Source organism: Scyliorhinus canicula, chromosome 10 (assembly GCF_902713615.1).
Source record: "Scyliorhinus canicula chromosome 10, sScyCan1.1, whole genome shotgun sequence".
Lineage (NCBI taxonomy): Eukaryota > Metazoa > Chordata > Chondrichthyes > Carcharhiniformes > Scyliorhinidae > Scyliorhinus > Scyliorhinus canicula.
Window position 1 is genome coordinate 108,827,903 of NC_052155.1, and position 18,407 is coordinate 108,846,309.

Consider the following 18,407-nt stretch of genomic DNA (forward strand, 5'->3'; position numbering starts at 1 on the left):
CAATTCTGGCGCCACTTGAGGCTGGAGCCGCAACACCATTGAAATTAACTATTAATTCTTTGAAAATACCCGAGATCTTTAGTCCTTGGCTGCCCAATAACTACAGTTACCAGGTTTGTAAATTTAAACAATTAATTTTTCTTAATAACAATAACTATAATTAAATAGGCAACAAACAATTCCTAACCCCCCTTTTTAACTCACATCTACACATACAAGGCAGTCAAACAGAGAGGGGAAGAGAGGGGTGTCAAAAAAAAGACAAAAAGTGGAAGGATAAAAGTCTCTGTTTCAGATGGATGTCTTCCAGTTGGATGAGCTCTTTGCATTCAGTCTGCAATGGTTTCACTGTAGATTCACCAGAATCTCAAGACTTTTCATCGAGGGCAGAAGGGCCCGTTCTGTGCTGTACTGTTCTATGTTCTCTGTGGATTCAGTAACAGCAGGCAGGAAGCATTTTTGGAGAGAGCAACTCACAGCTTCTTCTCTCAGCGTCCGGGACCGTCTTTAGAATTAGAATTAGAACAGCACAGCACAGAACAGGCCCTTCGGCCCTCGATGTTGTGCCGAGCAATGATCACCCTACTCAAGCCCACGTATGCACCCTATACCAGTAACCCAACAACCCCCATTAACCTTATATTATTTAGGACACTAAGGGCAATTTAGCCTGGCCAATCCACCTAACCCGCACATCTTTGGACTGTGGGAGGAAACCGGAGCACCCGGAGGAAACCCACGCACACACGGGGAGGACGTGCAGACTCCGCACAGACAGTGACCCAGCCGGGAATCGAACCTGGGACCCTGGAGCTGTGAAGCATTGATGCTAACCATCTCTTCCTGGATCCTCTGAAAACACCTGCCTTGCTAAATCCAATCAGTCTGTTGCTGGCAGGATTCAGGCCGTAGGCAATCCATTGGCTACCAGCCAACCAATTGACCGAATCTCTCCGATCTCTCAGGTGCCAGAAAGTCTGGGTTCTTCTGTTAAAAATGAAATCTTCATAGCACAGGATACTATTTTGCTACTTTTGAGTTCCTCACTTCCTCTACTCGGCTTTAAGGTATATGTCCATTAAATATCCGTGGATCAAAAACAATAACGACAAAGTAAAAGAAATGGGAAATAAGGCGACAACAGGCTGGGCCCCAACATACCTCCTCCCTAAAAGGAATGAAATGTCAAGGCATGAATGTTTCCTTATGAGGTTTGCAAGATTTAAATCACAAACATGCATCCATTCATCCTTCCTCATTTTATAGGTCCTCCTCCCCCCCCCCCCCCCCCCCTACAACCACCCCCTCATCAGTTTGCATATTGGTATCTAATCAGCCCTTAAATCCGCAGCAAAGCATCCACTATCACATAATTTAAACATTGAACTGTTTTAATAATAATAAAGTCCAACGGAATAATCTTGCATTCCATTCTCAAACCTTTCTATAATGCAAGCGGATTATGGTCCGTATAAACAAAGCTTTGTTTACTGTCATGCCGGACCATATACGTCAAAGGACTGAAAAGCTAGTAGCAATGCTCCGGCTTCTTTTTCAATGGTGGAATACTTTCTTTGGCAGAAACTTGAATTTTTTGAAAAATATCCCACTGGCCTCTCTATTCCTGTTTCATCGTCTTGTAGTAGCACTGCCCCACCCCAAGGACGTTGGCATTCGTCTGAGGCAGTCAGCACTGATTTGCCCACTAACATGGCCCTCAATCTCCCAAACTCTAGTTGGCGTTCAGTGGACCACACCGTTTTTGCTTTTTTCTGCAACATATCCAACATGCACTGGATTTCCACCTCTAACTGAGCCAGTTTCTGTGGGTTCAGTCGATGCAGATGTTGTTTATTCATTTGGAGTTTCCTTTGTCTACTTCATTATAAGTTAACGTGCCCCTACAAATGTGTCCCAACAAATATGCCCATATTTTTCCAGTATCTTTATTAGATCTTTTGGCGGTTCTTCTAAATAGGCAAACATGGTCGCCAATTGTCTTCGGATGTCAATATTTGTTAGTCGCACCACAGAAGGGTGAACTATCGACCTCTTCTCCTATCTCACTCTTCCACTACTTCTACCACCTGTCACACTTGTTCCTTCCTATCCGCTTCCCGAAGATGGTATTTCTTGAACATATATATGTGGGCATAATTTCACTTTCAGAGGTTCTGCCTGCAACAATACTAGCACTTCATCTCCAGCCTGGATTGTTCTGGACCTGGGATATTGTCGATCCACATTTTCATTCTTGCTCCTGAAACCATTAAATGCTCTTGGGCTACCTGACAAGCTCCTGTGAGTCTTTCCAGAAATGTGTAACCCAACATTGAGGATCCGTCTTATTTTAGAAATTTCTCTTTCATCAATGTTTATGGACTCTGCCATAAACTAATTCAGATGGGCTAAACCCAGTAGATTCGTTCAGAGAATCTCTGGTGACAGAGTAAAAAATCCAATCCCTTGTCCCAATCTCTTGGATATTCATGGCAGTAGGTCCTAATCATAGTTTTGTGAGTATGATATCTCGCCAAAGCTCCACGAGTTTGTGGATGATATGCGGTTGATTTTAATTGTTTGATACCTAAACTACAAATTATGTCCAGGAACATTTCAGACAAAGTTAGAATCCTGGCCAGATTGGACTTCTTAGGGTAAGCCATAGCATGTGAAAAACGGTGTCAACTTTTCCACTACTATCTTAGCTGTAATTGCTCTCAAAGGTATAGCTTCCGGAAATCAGGTGGTCATATCCATGATCGTAAGAATGTACTAATGCCCTACATTTGTTTTAAGGAATGGTCCTACTCAATCTACCAGTACCCAACTAAATGGATCTTCAAATACTGGTATGGGTATTAAAGATGGGGGTTTAATCACATGTTGTGGTGTAACCTATTACCTGACAGGTATGACAAGATCCACAGAATTGCACTACATCCTTATGCAGTCCTGGCCAGAAGAAATGCCTCTTGATGGATGCCTGAGTTTTCCAAATTGCCACATGTCCTGCGATTGGTATCGCGTGCTATCCGCAGTACTTCCCTACGACATTTGGGCGGTACTGCTATCTGATGAACAATCATCCATTCCTCTTCTGCAGGTCTATGAGGGTGTTGCCACTTCCTCATCAGAACTCCATTCTGAATGTAATAGCACTCTGGACCACCCCAGCTTCAACCTCGGAGAGCTGAGTGTGCTAATCTATGCATCTCTGGATCTGTCTCCTGGACCTCAATTAACAAAGTCCTACTGAACAATTCCTTGGAATTATCCTCATTCTCCAGGATAGTTTCAGCTACTCTACCATCTAATTGTGGCATGACTTTAATCTCTGGTGGTGAACTTTGTTTCGCCATTTCCCTGGTCGCCACACACCATGGAAATATATCTGGAAATTATTACTGTAACTGTTCTGTCTCATTATCCTCAGATGCTCTGTGATCATAGGTGAAACTACAACCTTAACTCCTGCCAAAACATTCCCCAAAAATAAGTGTACTCCGTCCACTGATAACTTCTGAAACACCCTGACAATAAATCACACTCCAATTGTACTTTATACAATAGAACTATGATATCATCTTCATTTAACCCATTCACTAATACCTTAACTATCATTGAACTCTCCGGAGGGAAAACTAAATCCCTCTCCAGTAAAAGTTTGTGTAGCACCTGCGTCCCTTAAAATAGTTATGGGTTTGGCTATATTTGGTCCCCTGAAAATGGGGATATCTTCCCCATAGACAAAAACCCTGCATGTTTCATCTATCTCACTCATCACACCTGCTCCGACAGCAGTGTTTACCTCAGGTCTCCCTGGTTCAATCTAGAGCTACAGTCTGCCTTGTAGTATTCTCCACTTTAATTCCTTTTCAGAATCCTCATGAATCCCAACAAATCCCATGGGCTTTCCTCGCAACTTCCCAGAATTCACAGAAGGTTGTGAATTCTTAAATTCTTCCAAGAGAATAGTCTCCCTCAGAGCCTCATAGCTAGTTTCAACTCCCAATGTTCATAGCCACCTATTAAAATTGTTCTGTTTAACCCTTTCAACATAAGTCTGTCCCGGGTGTTTCCTTAAATTCCCAAACTTTTGTCTATATGCCTCAGGAACTAATTCATATGCACCCAGAATAGCCTTTTTAACTCGTCATAATCCTTAGACACCCCCTCTGACAGGGAGGCATAAATTTCCTGTGCCCATCCAGTCAATTTACTTTGCATGGGTAATATCCATTTTTCGGTCGGCCACTTCATTTGAGTTGCTATTTTCTCAAATGCCATAAAACAATTGGCTCTATTCTTTTTCTTCGAATTTTGGGAGGGCTTGTATAAACTTAAGAATATCAGCTCTGGGTTTCTTTCTAGGGTTAAAGCACCCCTCTGGTTCCTGGCAGCTCCCAGTGCCATGAACTGGAACTGTTTCTCTCTTTTGCTTTTTCCTCCCTCTCTAATTCCAACCTCCTCATTTCAATTTCCATTTGAAAAGCTCTCTCTTTTTCTGCATCTCCAATTCTCTTTCTTTTGCTGCATCTCCCATTCTCTTTCTTTTGCTGCATCTCCAATTCTCTTTCTTTTGCTGCATCTCCATTTATTTTTCCATTTTTAAAATTCCCTCTCATGCTCAAGTTGCAACTAAATTTCCTCCAGCTCAATTCCCCCCCCCCCCCCCCCCCCCCCCCCCCCCCCCCCCCCCCAGAAAATGTATTTGATGCTACACTACTTGGGTTACTTGTTTGTGGGCTTTCCTGTGTTTCTAAGAGACCCAAACACGCAACCAATATATCATATATCTCTGCCTTCTTGGCTTTCGCTAGCATCTCCATTTTTAATTCACTGGCCAATTTAATTAGCTTGACTTTTCGAAATCCTTGCAAATAAACCAAAAGGTCCTCCACCTGAAGAAAAGCCTTAGTAGCTTCCAGAGCCATCTGATGAGCCATTACAAACCTGGTGCCTCTTTAATTTATACTGCACCCCAAATGTCGCTATCTACTGTTCCAAAGATCCTGGGCAAGGTTTAAAGACAGTCTTACAAGAGTAGAGGGAGTTGGAGGGACAGTGATATATATTGTAATGATACCCTGAGCTAGTACATGGTCATTTCATACCCCACCTGACCCAGAGTCGTAACACCATTGAAATTAACTATTAATTCTTAGAAAATACCCAAAGTCTTTGTTCTTTGGCTGCCCAATAACTACAGTCGCCAGGTTTGTAACTGTAAACAATTTATTTTTGTTAACAATAACTATAATTAAAAAGGCAGAAAATACAACTGGTTAACTAATATCTCATTCCTAACACCCCTCTTTAACTCGTCCCACCCTCTCCACACACAAACACACACACACACAAGACAGACAAACACAGAGGGGAAAGAGGGGTATAAAGGAAAATAACACAAAAAGTAAAAAGAATAAAAGTCTATGTTTCAGTGGACATCTTCCAGGACACCTTTTAGTCTAGACCTTCAGTTGGATGAGATCTTTGCTTTCAGTCTGCAATGGTTTTCACTGTAGCTTCATCAGGTTCTCAAGACTTCTTTGCAGATTCAGAAACAGCAGAGAGGAAGCATTTCTGGAGAGAGAGCGAGAAACTCACAACGTCTTCTCTCGGCATCCAGAACCTTCTCTTCTCTTCCTGGATCCTCTGAACCCCATTACTCTGTCACTGGGCAGGTGTGATGACTGGGAGACTTTAGGAATATTGAATTCCAAGTATTGGGCAATTTAAGGGCTAAAAGCCTGGGGTTAGAGTGTGTTTGACTGCAGTGGTCAGGTTTTTTTATTTAATAATTCTGTTTTGCAGGGCCTGGGTGCATTTAGCAGCCAGAAGCTGAAATTAAAAGAGCAATGTGTTTTTCAGTCTAGACTAATGGACTGTGATTTGACTGGAATCGTCCCTGGCGAGTTAATGTGCTTTGCAGCCTTCAGAGATAATTTGTTTTTCGGTTGGTGAAAAGAGGTCATTGCTGGGTGGAGCCATGGAATGCATATAGACATCATGAAAAGCTTTAGAGAGGCAGTTTTTTCGAGAAAACTTTGGAGAGAGGAGTTGAATTCTGATTTGCCTGACGCTGAGTCCACAATTCTCCCACAGTAAGATAGTTATAACAGAGGAATATGTAAAGCAGAGCATTCTTGTCTGGGGCAAGGAAGAAGCTGAAACACACCGGGTGAACCAGCTTTTTGGATGTGGAGATGCCGGCGTTGGACTGGGGTGAGCACAGTAAGAAGTCTTACAACACCAGGTTAAAGTCCAACAGGTTTGTTTCAAACACGAGCTTTCGGAGCACGGCTCCTTCACCTGAAGAAGGAGCCGTGCTCCGAAAGCTCGTGTTTGAAACAAACCTGTCAGCTTTTTGGAGACATTCAGCCCTAGCCTGAAGAAATTCTAACTGGAGTCCAAATCTGCCCAAATTATGCAAGTATTACTCTTATTATATGCCATGTGGATTTTTAAGATAGATTGAGAACTGTATGTTTATTTTCTTGTTGTTTAATGGGAAATTGAGTAGTAGTGCTTCAGGTGTAATTGTAAGCTGTTATTTACAGGTGTGAAGTTATGAAGTTTAATATTGAATTCAGAGTAAAGATTTGTTTTAAAAATACCCACGCCCTATTTCTTCATGCAATCACTCCTGGAGCAAATCATTCTTTCTGCACAGTCTTACAAATAAACTAAAATATTGCGGTTTCGGTCCAGTATCCGAGCCACTGTTGGGGTCTGGTCTAGGATTGTAATAATATTCCTTATCCAATACATTGGCTATCAGCCAACCAATTGAACCAAATCTGTTTGATCTCTCAGGCATCAAAAAGTCAGAGTTCTTCTGTTCAAAATCTAAATATTCACAGCACAGTGTACTATTTTGCAACTTTTGAGTTCCTCACTTCCTCTACTCAACTTAAATGTATATGCCCATTAAACATCCATGGATCAAAAGTAAAAGAAATGAGGAATCAGGGAATCATCAGGCAGGGTGCATACAATATGGAGAGAATTCCAGGACAAGGGAACCTGAAAACCAGATACATAGGAAATAGGGTGTTCACAGGAGGCTAGAATGGACAAATCAAACTGACAAAGCAATTTGGAGGAGGAGTCTATGGAATGCATTTGAGACAGTTTCCTAGACTAATGGAACCAAACAGGGAGGAGGTCATTTTACATCTCGTCTCGTGTCACACAACAGGGTTAGTTGAGGAATAGCAATCAGAATTATCGTAAATATCATCGAGTGACATACGCAAGTTCAAAACTAGAGTACTAAACTTAAATTAAGCCAATTACATATGAATGAAAGGAGGAATAGACTGTGGTAGATTGGGAAATAAAAGGTGGGACAGTAGGTAAGCAATGATTTTTCTTTTTTAATTTCTTAATTCTCCAATTATTATTTATATTCCATTGAGAAATAAAGGCCTAAATCTTCCAGTCTCCAGATTGCCAGAAACTAAACATATGACAGACGATGCATGACTTTGCAAGAGTCCTAAAACACAGAACTGCGTGGGAATTGCCCAAGAAATTTTAACCTCTGAAAGGTAATTCCCCACTGCTCGGAAGCCTGCACAAATGTTTCCGATTCTAAGCTAGACTTACCTTGATAGTGACCTAGGAAATGGGTAACTCCACAAACACAACGCCATAATCATAGAAATGTAGAAAAATTAGGAAGAGGAGGCCATTCAGCCCCTCAAGCCCCCGATCCGTCACTCATTCGGATAATGACTGATCATCCAACTCAGTAGCCCAATCCCGCTTTCCCCCAGATCCTTTGATCCCAGTCGGCCTAAGTGCCATATCTAACTGCTTCTTGAAACCATACAATGTTTTGGACTCAACTACTTCCTGTGGTAACAAATTCCACAGACTCACCACTCTCTGGGTGAAATAATTTCTCCTCATCTCTGTTCTAAATGGTCTACCCCGAATCCTCGGACTGTGACCCCTGGTCCTGGACACAGCCACCGTCGGGAACACCTTTCCTGCATCAACTCTGTCCAGTCCTGTTAGCATTTTATAGGTTCCTATGAGATTCCCCCCTCATTTCAGCGAATCAAATCCTAACTGATTCAATCCCTAACCGATCTCCCTAACCACCCGACTGCCCCTTCGATCAGACCCAATTACCCCCCAACTATCCCATCCACTGACTAATTATCTCTGCCCCCCCACCAGATCACCTGCCACCACCCTCACCCCCCCCCCCCCCCCCCCACCCCAGCCAGACCTGTCTACCAAACCCTCCACTGCATCTAAAGACCTGCACCTTCCCCTGACAACCTGACTGCACTAATCCACATTTATACATTTTTAAAATTGGACCTTTAATTGCTTATGAGAATCTGGCAGCGAGCATCATTAAAAAGCGGCATGCCCTTGTTCCCCACCTCTATTGCGATCTGATGGAGTTAGAAGGGAGATGCAGCGCTATGCATTTTTTTCTTCAGTCAAGATCAAGATCATGGAAGAAATGTGGAGATTTTCAAGTACACCAGCTTTTATTCCCGGGGTCCACTTTTGTCAACCGGCCAACCTTTGGGACCCACCAAGACAGCCAACCTTGTGTCGTAACACACACAACCTCTGTATTGAATCTCTCTTACGCTCCTATTCAATTGTTTCCAGTATTGGAACCAATGTATTAATTCCATACAATGACCAGATTTCAATCTTTGTCTGCAAATTAGCTTAAAACAGATTACAAAAATAAAAACTATAGCAACAAGATTACATTTATCATTGCAAGTGGATAGAAATAAATACATTGCAATTTCTTCAATTCTAAGCTGATGTTCTGCCGAATTTCTGTACATTTGGTTTTTGGAGATTTGTTGAGTTTTATAATCTGGAGGGATGTGCGTGCACGCAAGGGAAGACGACTATATCCACCATTCCGGAATACACTGGTCACCAGCAACACTCATCGGCAACCAGGACTCACCGGTAACCGACTGGACCATCTCAAAAATTACACAGAACCCAGTGGCATTTACAGAATCAACATTTGGTTCCACAAGTATCTCCAAAGTATAGAGTTAGCTGGAGATCTGAGGAATCAGACATAAACCTCCTTGTTCCAATGATTCTGCATTTAAATAGACCGCATTAACTGTCTCCCATTCGCTCATGCGGTGCTGCTGACTGCAGGATCTGCTGGGCTGTAATATTTCAACTCCACCTCCTGACACACATGCTTGTGACTTTGGCCTCTCATATCTATTGTGACTGATGTTCATCTGCATGATCTTCTGGTGGGGCATCATGGAGCTTTTCTCCACCATAATTTGTTGCAGAGTCTGGGCCATGCTCTTCAGTTGCGCTACGCTCAATGCGAGCTGCCTCCAGCGTGAGGTAACAGGCAGCTTTAGTCCTTTCACTAACACTTGCTTGAGCTTCTGATTCTTCCAGAGTCCGAGCGACTAACCCTACCTGATGCTGCAGAACCTTGTCAGGTGTCTCACATTGACACAATACTGCAGTCTCAGAGGCCCATCTGTCCGTTGCTTCAGCGATTCCAGGAAACTGTCCTCTGGTACTTGTGGAATTGAGCCTCCATCACTGCCATCATCTACTGAATTCAGCACGTGAAAGTACAGAAATTATTATGAGCAGCAAGGTAACAGTGGTTAGCACTGTTCCTTCACAGCGCCAGGGGCCCGGGTTCAATTACCAGCTTGGGTCACTGACTGTGCAGAGTCTGCACGTTCTCCCCGTGTCTGCGTGGGTTTCCTCAGAGTGCTCCGGTTTCCTCCCACAAGTCCCGAACGACATGCTCGTTAGGTGAATTAAACATTCTGAATTCTCCCTCAGTGGACTCGAAGAGGCGTAGTAGTGTGACGACTAGGGGATTCTCACAGTAACTTAACTGCAGTGTTAATGTAAGCCTACTTGTGACACTAGTAAAGATTATTATTATTCAAGGTGTGAAGATTTGTTAGTTCAACCTCTACTTGGGAACAGGAGAGTGATAATTTGAAGTCTGACCCTGGCTCAAACAGTGCGGCTTAGCCCATTTACAATAAATATGCCTGTAACGGCTGTTAGTCGCTTCTCCCACAATCGGGACCATCATAGGAATGCTACGACCGATTGCTCCCGCACCCTCCCAACGCCCGTGGGTTGCGACTCGCATTTTGAAAAACCCTGAAGTATCATTAGCGGGTCAGCAGAACAGCTCTACCTAATATGACCACCATTCATTTCCTTTATTTAAAGAGCTGGTCATTGTCAGTTATTAAGGGGTTTAGCTTAGTGTTGGAGGGGGAGGGTTAAGTTAATTTGTGCATTTGATTGTCGTGTACTTTGTCATTGCAACTTGAATTAATTGTTTTACATTATTTTCTTTATAATGAAAAATGTTAAACAAATAGATATTTTTAAAAAGAAATTTCATTACAATCCTGCAATAGCTTCATGATAATATCAGTGGGAAATCTGAAGCAGACGCCTTCAAAATACAGACTGAGGTTAAGCTGTGTGATAGCCCGCATACTATTCACAATCTATCTGACAGTGGCTATCCACCTCATGAAAGATCAATTGCCAGATAGTGTCAGTATTAAAAATAATCTATATTGAAAACTCTAACATTGGTGGTCTCCATGCCTAAACTAAACTGACAACCATAGGTATGCAAGACCTACAGTATGCAGATGGCTGCAAAGTTGCTGCCCACTCTGCACCAGATTTGCATGCAACTCTAAATTTATTTTATTCTGTACACAAGGAACCTAGTCCTGTCCTTGAATGTTGCCAAAACAAAATAATATAAATGTACACCTGGACAGTCAAATATTCCGCCACCCATATATGTTGAAGGAGGGGCCCCAACATATCTTGGCAGTAATCACTCTCAAAAGGCCACCATTGATGAAGGGATCCAACACCGGATCAGCTACGCAAGTTCAGTCTTATAGAAATTGCAGCAGTGAGTGTTTGACAACAATGACGACTGCAAGTCAACAAAAATCTTAATGTACAGAGCAGTTGTCATCACAATGCCTCTGTACTGCTGTGAGACCTAGACAGTGCATTAGCAAAACACAAGAGCACATGATAAATTCCAGCAACAATCCTTCGGATTTACTGGGAGGTCATTGAACAAACGTTAGTGTCCTTAGAGCTAGATCGATTAGCATCCAAGCAAACACCTGCAAAATCAACTATGATGGACTGATCCTGTGTGTGCATGGCTAAACATTGCCTCCCTCGCCAGGTCCTGTTCTCACAACTCTCATTTCCAGGGTGGGGTCGAGAAAGAAAGTGCTTCAAATACACACTGACATTCTCTTGGAGTGCCACAGCATTGACCTGACAAGAGGCTTGTTAAAATTGCTCAAAATGGTGACAACTTGTTCATCAAGCTGCTTTGCATCTCAATGCCTTAATGAGGCAGAGCAATGGCACAGAAGGAAAGAAAAGGAAAGAAATTCTGCACCGCAGGTCCCACTACCTCGTAGGACATCCTGCCCCATGTACCCAAAGATCTGTAGATTGAAAATCAGCCTGTTCAGTCACATGAAGACCCATAGCAGAAACTCAAAATCCTGAATAGACTCCATCCTCAAATCGAAAACAGGCAATGATGGCACACAGGCAATTTCCAGCCTGTACCCCCAAATATTAAGAGTATTCATACTATACTGCTCTGGATTGCCCTGCAAGTGAAAACCTTCGAGAGCAGCAGGAAGTTAACCTGTACTAGAGACAAAAATCTACACTTTTGACAATGGGGGAGAAATGAGAGAGATATGGAGACAAGACCTTCAACATCATCATTTTTAGTTAAAAGCACAAATGTCAACGCATAGCAAACACTGCACATGCCATACTATATCTCTCACAAGTTCCACAAACTTCATAAATTACTGACAGAAATTGCACATTTCAGGCTGATAAAACTCCGACAGATCCCCGGCACATTTGAAAGTCACTTGACTCTGGATTTCTGAAAAAAGATGTTCTTGAAATGCCAATTTCCTCTCCACCACAGTGGAGAGGAAGAGAGTGCAGGGAGGAGGAGGAAATAGAAAGATCATATGGGAAAGCAACGCTACAGTATAGATGCAAAAATGAAGCGGTGAGTAGAGAGCTCCTGTGGGATGAAGAAGTGGGCAGCACGACTGAGTCAGAGGGAGAGGGATGGAGAAAAATAACAACCAAGATCCTGTTGAAAAGACAAGAAACCCTGTGGGAGAAAGGCATCACTGGCTCTGCTGGGAAAGCAGGAATGATTTCTCACAGGCATCAGTAGGCCTTTTGGTTGAAAATATCTCTGCAATTACTCCAAGCAACATTATGGTATTGTCATTAATAGTAACTCAATTTTCAGAGATGGGAGGAGAAAGAAATTAGGACACTAAAAGATTTGTTTCGTGGGGGTCAATTTGCAGGATTGAAGGAGCTGGGGGCGAAGTATGGGCTGGAGCAGGGGGAAATATTTAGGTACATGCAGGTTTGAGACTTTGCCAGAAAGGAGATACACATCTTCCCAGTAGAGCCGGCTTCCACATTGCTGGAGGAGGTGCTGACGACAGGGGGACTGGAGAAGGGGGTAGTATCGGCGGTTTATGCAGCTATTTTGGAAGAGGAGAAGGCATCGCTAGAAGGGATCAAGGCAAAGTGGGAGGAAGAGCTGGGAGTGGGTATGGAGAAGGGGTTCTGATGTGAGGTGCTCTGGAGGGAGAATGCCTCCACCTCATGTGCAAGGTTGGGGCTGTAGAGTTGAAGATGGTGTACAGAGCGCACCTTACAATGGTGAGGATGAGCTGGCTCTTTGAGGTGGTAGATGTGCGTGAACGTTGCGGGTGTGGTTGGGAGGGGGGGGGGGGGGGGGGGGGGGGGGGGGGGGGGGGGGGGGGGGGGGGGGGGGGGGGGGGGGGGAGGGGGGGAATATGTTTTAGTCCTGTCCCAAGCTGGAGGATTACTGGAAGGAGGTTTTTAGGGTAATCTCTAAAGTGGTGCACGTGAAACTGGACCCCGGCCCTCGGGAGGCCATATTCCAGGTGTTGGACCAGCCGGGGTTGGAAACGGGTGTGGAGACAGATGTTGTAGCCTTTGCCTCATTGATCGCCCGAAGGTGGATCCTGTTAGGGTGGAGATCAACCTCTCCACCCTGTGCCCTGGCGTGGCGGGGGTACCTGCTAGAATTCTTGACTCTTGAAACGGTCAAATTTGAACTGAGAGGAAGGATGGAGGGGTTCTACAATTCATGGGCGTTATTCATTGTGCACTTTCGTGAATGGAATCACATCGAACATTAAGCACTTTCGAGAATTGGATCACATCGAACATTAGTGGGGGGTGGGGGGTTTGGAGGAGGGGAGGGACTGTGTGCTAATGGTGACTGTGGGTGATTCCTGATTCCTTTTTATCATTTGTTTATGTTAACATGCGGGCCAATGTCTGGGGCTTGGTGGGAGGATGGGATCATTGTTATTGATATGGGGATCGACATTGCATTCATTACTGATTGTTTATTGTTGGGTGTAAATTTGGGAGAAAATGTGAAAAAGGAGAACAAAAATTTTTTTTTTTTTTAAATAGTAAAGTAACTCAAGATGAAACATTATACATACCATATAAGCTCCAACAACTTCATAAATTACCTACATAAATTGCACATTTATCGCTTGTTAAAGCTTCAACAGATCCCTGGCATTTTTAGAAGGTCTCTCAGGCTTGGCTCTGCCAAGCTATATTCTGGACATGGTCAAAGAGGTTCTGTCCTAAGTAGAGAAGTGTGTGCATTGCTTATCAAGCAAATTCCTCAGTAGCTTGGAGATTATGACTCAATCTGATGGGATTTCAGATTAATCCAAAACTAGCTGCCCAAAAACAAAATAAATTTATATCTCTTCTGGAAAGTCTAGGTAACAGAGAGGAAATGGTGAGAAGTATGTAAATTAGCTTTCAACATGACCACCTGCTGCAAAATGCCTAATGACCAAATCATACATAGAACAGACCAAATCATACATGGAACAGAGTCCCTTCAGAGCAAAAGGAGGCCATTTGGCCCATCAAGTCTGCACTGACCCTCCGAAAAAGCACCCTATCTAGGCCCACTCCCCACCCTTTCCCCAGAACCCCAGTTAACCTGCACATCTTTAGACACTATGGGGCAATTTATCATGGCCAATCCACATAACCTGCATATTTTTGGACTGTGGGAAGAAACTGGAGAACCAGGATGAAACTCATGCAGACACAGAGAGTACTTGCAAACTCTACACAGACAGTTACCCAAGATCAGAATTGAACTCGGGTCCCTGGCGCTTTGTGGCAGCAATTCTAAAGCACTGTGCCGCCCACATTGTTGTATGTACAACATCCTGCACAAGTCCCATTCTGGAGATTTAGGACTAAAATCTTATAGCAATTATTCAAAATGGCACCTTTTAAAGTTGGTAATATGAATATTATTATTGGATAGATCATAATCAGAACATAAGAAATAAAATCACAAATATTATGAAATGTTATGTTTGTACTTCTGTTACAGATTGCAGCATTAACGTCACAAGTGTACAGAAGTCAAATTCCACATAATGGGAAATATCTTACTTTGGAACTCTACAATACGAAGCAATAAACACTACAAATCGTATAAAACATCAAAAGGACAAAGCTTACCTTTGTTTCTCGGTTTCTGATTTGATCTCCTCTGTTAAAAGAAAAGGAAAACAAATTCAGTAAATAGCAATACCGTACAGCACCGCTTTACCAGTAGACTTATCAATGGATGACAGATCCTTGAGTTTATCCAAAATAAAAACAGGAAATGCAGGAACTACCCAGCATTTTCTGTGGAGAAAAAAAAACAAGAGTTAACATTTTGGGTCTGTGACCTTTTATCAGAACTGGGAATAGTTGAAATGTAATAGGTTCTGAGAAAGGTGCGGATCGAAGAAGAACATTGGGAAGACCTATGACAGGGTAGAAGGCAGGAGGGGCAGAATGACAGAAGAGTTAGTCTGACAAGGTCAAACGGAATGATGATGGGGCAAGAAAAAAAACAAGAAACAAAATAAATACCTAGAGTAGGAATGCTACAATGCAAAAGCGAAAATCAGAGAAAAACCAAATAATGCAAAAAGGAAACAAAATGTTGACAGAATTTAATCTGAAATGTTAAACTCAGTGTCGAGTCTGGAAGGATGTAAAGTACCTAAAAGATGAAGTGCTATCCCTCAAGCTTACATTGAGCTACACTGGAACAGTGCAGCAGACCAAGGACAGGGATGTCAGCATGAGACCAAGGTGAAGAATTTAAAAGACAGGCAACTTAAAGCTCAGGGTCATGTTTGAAGACTGCAGGAGTTATTCTGCAATACGGTCAGCCAATCTGAATTTGGCCTCCCCACTACAGAACACCATGTTGTGAGCAGCATATACTGCAGAGGAAGTACATACAAATAGCTTCGCACCTAATAGGAGTGTTTGGGGCCTTGGAAAGTGAGAAGAGAGAAGGTAAAAGGTCAGGTGTTACATCTCCTCCGTTTTCATGGAAAGGTGCCTTTGGAAGGGTTGAGATATTGGAGGTGATTGAAAAGTGGGCTAGGGCATCACAGAGTGGAATGTGAAATATTGACGGGGAGAGGAAGATGTGTTTGGTGGTGGCATAAAAATGGCACAAAATGATCCATTGAATACAGGGACTGGTGGGGTATAAGGTGAAGGCCAAGGGGAACCCTCTTGTGGTTCTGGAAGGAGAGTGTAGAAGTGCAGGAAATGCAACAGAAATAGTAAAGAGTCCCATCAACCATGGGAGAGTTCTCAATTGAGGGAAAAAAACAAGACTTCTCAGAAATGCAGGCGTGGAAAGTTGCACCAGCGGGTCAGATTCGAAAGAGACGGCGCAGCTGGGAGAATGGAATCCTTACTGGGTGCACAATGTGAGAACGTGTAGTTGAGGTAGCTGTGAGAGTCAGTTTTCCCGTTTTGTTCGAGTGATGCTCAATACAAGTTTGAGGAACAGCCTTTCATGATCTGATTAGGCACTTTACAGACTGTAAATACAGTCCAACTTCAGACCATAAACTCTGCTCCTGTTCCCTTTCATTTCATTTTCCTTACATGTATCAGTTCTTCTCTATTTTCACTTTCAGACAATAGCACACCTACTCTAAGCATTTTCTGTTTTCTTATCCCTTCACCATTACTTTTGGCCCTGTAAAAACGAAATCTTCTGTTACTCAATCTCTCCCATCTTTCACGGACTTTAATTTTGTCCTTGCCCCACTCATCCCTTGCTCAAAACTAATTAATTCCCTAACTTTACCCAATTCTAATGAAAGGGCATCTGCCTGAAACATCAACTCTTTCTCACTCCACAGCCTGTCCTGCTGAGTATTTTCAGCATTTCTTGTTTTTATTTCAGATTTCCAACATCTGGAGTATTCTACTCCTCATATAGTCAATCCAAAACTGTCCATATCAGTGTCTTCCTCTGTTTCAAATATTTTCCAATTTTTTTCTTAAAAGATGCAATATTCTCTGCAGCAACTATTTACTACAGAAAACAATTGTTATGACAACAGCAGAGATTAATTGCTGAGCAAGTCAAATCCCAGAGGAAAACTTGATTTATGGACCATAACACTTTTTTTGTATTCTGAAAACAAGAATCCTCCTAATCGCAGCAGCATGGAATTCCAACACCACTTTGGGGATTTTAAAAATTAGAAGATTTATTAACAAGAAGAAAATATAACTTAAAGATACAAGATTACAGTTACAGTTAAAAGTCTTACAAAATATTCCCCCAAAAACTCTACTTGGTCAGACCCACAAGCAAACACACCTTCCAGGCAGCAGTCCCTTACAGATGTGTAACTATAAAAATCCAGTAATATAACCCAAGGCAAAATTGCTATCACCTTTGTACTGGTACACCACTCTATTTCTCCACTCAGTTTCACTCTGTTGTGGAAACCCAAGAATTTTCTGGCTCGGCTGAACGGCTGATTCAAACTTCGGACCCTCTCCCAGTACAGAGCTGTTCCCAGGAGGTCTACCCCACACAGCCAACACAATACCTTTTCTTAAATATCCTTTTTTATTTTCATATTTGATTCCATCAACCTCAACACCCCTCTGCACTTAACTTTTCGAAAATGTATAAATCTTCCCTATATGTTTTTCATATAGTTTCCCCTTTCAGGTCAAATGAAACACAATAATCTTCCCTTTTCTTCTTATGAAACCATTACAAACTGTAAAATCTTTTTTACTCCCCTATGAAGTCTCACAGTTGAAAAACAAGTCCCTCTCTATCGCCTAATGAAAATTTCTAAACTTTACTTATGTACTTATAAACCTACTTTACCATAGTTTCATTAAAAATGCATGCATTTAACACCACTACTCTCCATCACTTAATTCTCCCAGACAAGCTGTCTCCATTAACCTTTCCCCAGTTTAATTTACAGGATACAATACTTCCCAAAAATATCTTTAAACAATAACATCTAGTCTCACACAACTGTCCAACAACTCTCTACATAAACAAGTTTTTACCATCTTCCGTGATCACTCAAAGACAATTTGAACTGACACACTTCCCCTGCTAGTAACTAACATTCCCAATCAAAGGATTAGTTTTACCATTCACTCCATCAAAACCCAATTTCCTTGTTCCCTAACTCATTCTCTCCAATCAGCAGCTAAATTGGTCACCCTGTTTGTTGCTTCAGCAATTTGATATTTATGTGGCCTTGATGTTTCCTTCATTCAACATAATTGGGACAGGTTGCTATTTTGATGGAAATGAACTGGCAGTGAATCAGCCCAGATGAACAGAATGGATTGGATTGGATTTGTTTATTGTCACGTGTACCGAGGTACAGTGAAAAGTATTTTTCTGCGAGCAGCTCAAACAGATCATTTAATACATGAAAATAAAATAAAAAGAGAATACATAATAGGGCAACACAAGGTCCACAATGTAAATATGTAGACACCAGCATCGGATGAAGCATACAGGAGTGTAGTACTAATTAGGTCAGTCCATAAGAGGGTCGTTTAGGAGTGTGGTAACAGTGGGGAGAAGCTGTTTTTGAATCTGTCCGTGCATGTTCTCAGAGTTTTGTACCTCCTGCCCAATGGAAGGAGTTGGAAGAGTGAGTAAGCCGGATGGGAGGGGTCTTTGATTATGCTGCCCGCTTTCCACAGGCAGGGATGAGAGGCAGGTTTGTGTGATGGACTGGGCTGTGTTCACGACTCTCTTGACGTTTCTTGCGGTCTTGGGCCGAGCAGTTGCCATACCAGGCTGTGATGCAGCCAGATAGGATGCTTTCTGTGGTGCATCTGTAAAAAGTTGGTAAGAGTCAGTGCGGACATATCGAATTTCCTTAGTTTCTTGAGGAAGCATAGGCGCTGGTGTGTGA

The 18,407-nt window shown here is 42.5% G+C and overlaps 1 protein-coding gene across 9 annotated transcripts in view; it reads right to left on the reverse strand.

The window, feature by feature from the left end:
- The window catches only part of arfgef1 (ADP-ribosylation factor guanine nucleotide-exchange factor 1 (brefeldin A-inhibited)), a 280,401-nt gene that overhangs the window by 208,751 nt on the left and 53,243 nt on the right, over positions 1–18,407 (reverse strand). For all 9 annotated transcript variants that reach the window (XR_005462112.1, XM_038809540.1, XM_038809538.1 and 6 more), the window contains exon 2: positions 14,653–14,683. Coding sequence is in view for 8 of the 9 variants with exons in the window: in XM_038809540.1 (XP_038665468.1) it covers positions 14,653–14,683 (31 nt within the window). In the remaining variant the exon portion in view is untranslated. The remainder of the gene's footprint in view (positions 1–14,652; positions 14,684–18,407) is intronic.